At 36.9% G+C, this 5025-nt stretch overlaps 1 protein-coding gene across 1 annotated transcript in view; it reads left to right on the forward strand.

Moving 5' to 3' along the window:
• The window catches only part of LOC107282338 (olfactory receptor 2AP1-like), a 4282-nt gene extending 2071 nt beyond the window's left edge, over window positions 1-2211 (forward strand). Inside the window, exon 2 of the mRNA XM_015810109.1 lies at window positions 1228-2211. Within this exon, the coding sequence (XP_015665595.1) occupies window positions 1228-2211 (984 nt within the window). The remainder of the gene's footprint in view (window positions 1-1227) is intronic.
• Window positions 2212-5025: the final 2814 nt, after the last annotated feature.

A 5025-nucleotide genomic window follows, 5' to 3' on the forward strand; every position in this document is an offset into this window, starting at 1 on the left:
CTGAGATATTGGAACACTGCTATCATGTCCCCCCTCGTCCTTCTCTTTGTTAAACTAGACATACCCAATTCCAGCAACCGTTCCTTATATGTTTTAGCCTCCAGTCCCCTAATCATCTTTGTTGCTCTTCTCTGTACTCTTTCTAGAGTCTCAACATCTTTTTTACATCGTGGTGACCAAAACTGGATGCAGTATTCCATGTGTGGCCTTACCAAGGCATTGTAAAGTGGTATTAATACTTCACGTGATCTTGATACACTATGATATCATAGTGTATAAACATTTACTTGGAAATAATATCCGTTAAGCACATATTGCTAAGCAAGTATGGATAGTTAATTTTCTTATGCTTCTGCTCAATATTTAACACTAGCAATTTATGACAATTAAAGTAATGACACTCTTAAAATAAAACAATGATGTAAACGTTTTTATTATTTTAATGGAAGAAGAAGAAGAAGAAGAAGAAGAAGAAGAAGAAGAAGAAGAAGAAGAAGAAGAAGAAGAAGAAGAAGAAGAAGAAGAAGAAGAAGAAGAAGAAGAAGAAGAAGTTGTTTAGCAGATGAAATCATGCTAAAAATGGATCTCATGACAAATCCTTGTCAGAATTAAGAAATTATATAAAAAAATAAAAGTTAATATGGATGAATATGAATAGCCTTCCTATATAATATAGATCACCTTAACAAATAATATCAATGGGTTTAAAATGGGAAAGAAAGGTAATCTCTTTGTGTCTTGTAGGAGACATTGTTAATATATTTATCCTGTTTGGGAATAAATTGCTATGTAGGATATGATTTTGTTCCATAGGTGTGGGTGGGTGTGGGTATGGCTTTTATGCTTTTAGTCTTTTGGACACTGTACCAATATGTGATAAGCACCAGCAATAAGGTGAACTAAATAAGTCATATTACTTTATTTTCACTTATTCTATTGAATAACACTTTGGGAAACAAACTGTCATGTTTCGTAGAATCTGATTCTAAAAGAAATATAGAACAGAATGAACTATAAACTCCGCTAAGAATTATCTGAACAGCTGAAATAAGGTATATATGAATTGCAAAGAAGGGATGTAAAATGATTTTTTTAAAATCAAAAGATAGCACAGGATAAAAACTCTCAGTGGCTATCTAATGTCAAAATTCTCAGCAAATTTAAAGCAGCATGTGCAAGCTTTCCTGAGCCTATCCTGAAAACACATTACTTCTCATTGTTTTCTAGGGCTGCTGTGATATGCAGGAGATTCATTCAATGTGGAACACAGAGAAAGGAAACCAGTCATCCATCACAGAATTCCTCCTTGAGGGTTTTGGAAATGTCCCAGAATTGCAGCCTCTTCTGTCCTTGTTCTTCCTAATTATTTATCTTGCAACAGTGACTGGGAATCTCCTCATTATATTGTTAGTTATAGCTGACCATCACCTTCACACCCCCATGTACTTCTTCCTGGCAAATTTGTCCTGCCTAGAGACCTGCTATAGTTCAATCATTTTACCCCAAATATTGGTCAATTTGTTCAGTGGTCAGAAATCTATTTCTTTTTCTAGATGCATGACCCAATTTTATTTGTTTGGCTCTTGTGTTGGTATAGAGACATACCTCCTGGCTTCCATGTCCTTTGACCGCTATCTGGCCATTTGTAAGCCTTTGCTCTATGCAATTATTATGAATAAAAGACTGTGTTTTCAACTTATAGTTGCAACATGGACAAGTTCTATGATGGGTAATGGCATTTTGATGTGTTTGATGGCTCAGTTATCCTTCTGCGGACCCAACATTATAGACCATTATTTCTGTGACTTCTTCCCTATGGCAAAATTGTCATGTAGTGACACAAAACTGCTAGAACTTGTTACCTTCATCTTGACTTTTCCTTTCACCATTGCACCATTTCTACTCACTCTCATATCGTATTTTTGCATAATTGAAAATATTCTAAAGATATCTTCAACTACTGAAAAGCGAAAGGTTTTTTCAAACTGTTCCTCTCATCTCATGGTGATTGGAATTTTTTACAGTACAGTAATCATTGTCTACATGTTGCCAAATATACCAATTTTGAGGCAACTCAATAAAGTTTTCTCTGTTTTCTACACAGTATTGACACCTCTGATTAATCCTCTGATCTACAGCTTAAGAAACAAAGAAGTTCACAAAGCCTTCAAAAGACTGGGGTGCAAAATGATACATTTTAAAGATTTTTAGACAAATGCATAATGTTTTATTCTAATCAATTGCTTTTTCATATTGTTTCCTAGAGTGAGTTTGTCACTTATTGGTTCCATTGGTTGGAAGCTGTTAGTAAAATAGTAACATTATGGCAACATCTAAAATATTGATCAAACACTAAGCACATTTTTCCTAAGATAATGTTTCCCATATAAACTTTGATTTTATCAACATTCTATCCTTCAGGTATGTTGGCTGGGAAAATCAGGATTATCAATCCAAGAAAATTAGATGGAAGCAGGATATGGAAAGCTAATATACTGTAGTTTTCTATCCACTTTTCTCTTGGTATATTTGTCACTTACAAATATGACTACATTCTATTTCAATCACTGCATAATTTGATTGCAAGGAACAATGTTTAGTTCAGGGGTGTCAAACTGCTGGCCCACGGGCCAGATGCATCATAGCAAAACCACACCCACACTATTGCTGGCAATGGAAAAAAAGTCACAATATGTTGTGACATGTCACATGACATTGCGAGTTTGACACCCCTGTTTAGCTTTTCTTTGTAATGCAATTTGTGTATTTTTTGTGTTTTCCAAACAAAATTGAAATCCATCGCCGAAAATAAGGATATTTAGTGGAAATGATATACTGTTGACCAAGAGGAAAATAGGATTGAATGGCAGAAAGTGAAGAGGCATGCTGGAAAATACTGAAGCTGGACAATATTATGCTGTGCTGGAACATTTAACAGCTGTTGTTGAAAGAAAATTTCAGAGCATTTATCTAAAAACAGAGTTTTGTGCCAGAAGAGTTATTGAAATATTAAGCTATACTTGCAAGATGTCTGGTTACAACTAATAATTTGTTATTTTATCATATTTCCAGGGCTCTTTGATCCATTTTATTTACAATTATAATCATCTAATTAATATGACTTTCTTTTCTCTGTGGCTAGTATTTTCTTTCACTATTTGTCAATTATATTGTTCTTTGAATATGTCAGTTTGATAATCATTTTTTGTTACAAATGTTATTTGCTACATCATATGCTTTTTATTTTATGAATTGGTCAATGTCTATAATAAATGTAATTGTGTGTATTGACAAAGAACATGCCACACCATATATATATATGTGGTTAAAAAAAGTCACTAAGCTTTGGTCCGGCCAAAAACTGCCGGCGTCATCAGAGTTAGAATAGCAGGAGATCGGGAAGGCAGCTCCTATAGTCTCCTGCCTCTGCGCCTGGCTCCTTGAGCGCGTCATCGGCCCGTTGATTGTGTTAATCCCTATCGCGCAGAGTTGTTCCGCATTAGGCAAACTGTCTTTGACTCCACTGGTTGTTTTACGATCCTCAAGTGCTTTATTAGAGCATGTACAAGCACTTGGAGGGCGGCTGTTGGCTTCAATGACACAGCCTTTGAAGGATGAGAGGGGGGAAAAGTGTGGAATTGGAGTGCAAAAAACTGAAGGCGGGACAACCAAGGCAATTACAGTTAGCCAGGAAGGATGGCCCTATCACATGGGCAATGAGTAAGCAGTTAGGCCAGCAAGGTGTATAAAAAAGAATCTCCCCACCCCCCAAGCTTTACTCTGAGGATGCTGGCAGGGGACCAGCAAAAGCTAAGTTGTTTCTTTTAACATTGTAAATAGTTGTCTTTATTGTTTTTAAATATCTTTTTAGCAATAAACAACTGGTTTATACCTCTCCTGGAGATCAAAGGCTGTGTTATTGAACAAATATGCCCGGGATTTGCATTTTTGCAGCTATCAAGGATATATTTAATGAAATTAGAAACATATTTGTTTTTGTAGATTTTCACGGGTACAGGTATGCATGTCTTGGCGTATTCGGGTCTTTTCCTGTGTGAGATTGAGAATATCTTGGCGACGTTTCAACAAGGTCCCACTCGTCATCTTCAGGCTGGGGTCTTCGGCTTCGTGCTTGTGTGAGCAAAGTGTGATCGGAGCTGCCATCTCTCTATAAATATTGGTGGGAGTGTGTGAAGTGCTGGCTTAGGTGGGTTGGTTGGCTGTATAGGGGTTATTGTTTGTGGATTGTTCAGCTGTTTCGTAACATCCTGAGTAGTTGAGGTGCTGGCTGTGTGCCCATTAGTCTTTTGTGTTATAACGACCTGGGTAATGGGTTGTGTGATTACATCCTGAAATCTAATGTAGTGATATGCTGGGTTTTGTATGGCAATATCTTGGGTGGTTGGCTGTGTTGTAACATTCTGGGCTTTAGCATTGTAACCTCTTGAGTTCTGTGATGTGATGTCCAGAGCAGAAGGCTGTGATGTAGCATACTGGGCTTTGGTTTGGCTCCGAGTTTGTGGTCTAGCTCTGTGTTCATGCCATGTGTCTGTTTGCTTTGTGTGGGGGTCGGAGGGAGGTGCAGCAGCTGGTGATGTCATCGTGGTTTGGCTTCTGGATGGTGGTTGCATTTCATCTGAGGGATGGGTTTGGGATTGGGTTTGAGTCTGATGAGGGTGAATGGTGGTGGCGTACTGTGTTGTTCTGGGTCCAGTGTAAGTTTTTGTGGCTAGGACTCGTTTGTTGATTAGGGCTAGTTTCCAGATATCTGGTAGGTGGGAGGTATCATCACGTTTATTATTATTATTATTATTATTATTATTATTATTATTATTATTATTATTATTATTATTATTACTTTAATTTATATCCCGCCCTTCTCCCGAAGGACTCAGGGTGGCTTACAGGCAATAAAAACGGAACTATACAATAAATATCTAAAAACAATTAAAATATATATTAAATAAGCCTGTTATTTTTAGAAAAGTTATAAAATCCCTATTAAAATCCCTATACAATCCCCCC

This window comes from Protobothrops mucrosquamatus, unplaced genomic scaffold (assembly GCF_001527695.2).
Source record: "Protobothrops mucrosquamatus isolate PMUCROS unplaced genomic scaffold, P.Mucros_1.0 scaffold7, whole genome shotgun sequence".
NCBI classification, from domain to species: Eukaryota; Metazoa; Chordata; class Lepidosauria; order Squamata; family Viperidae; genus Protobothrops; species Protobothrops mucrosquamatus.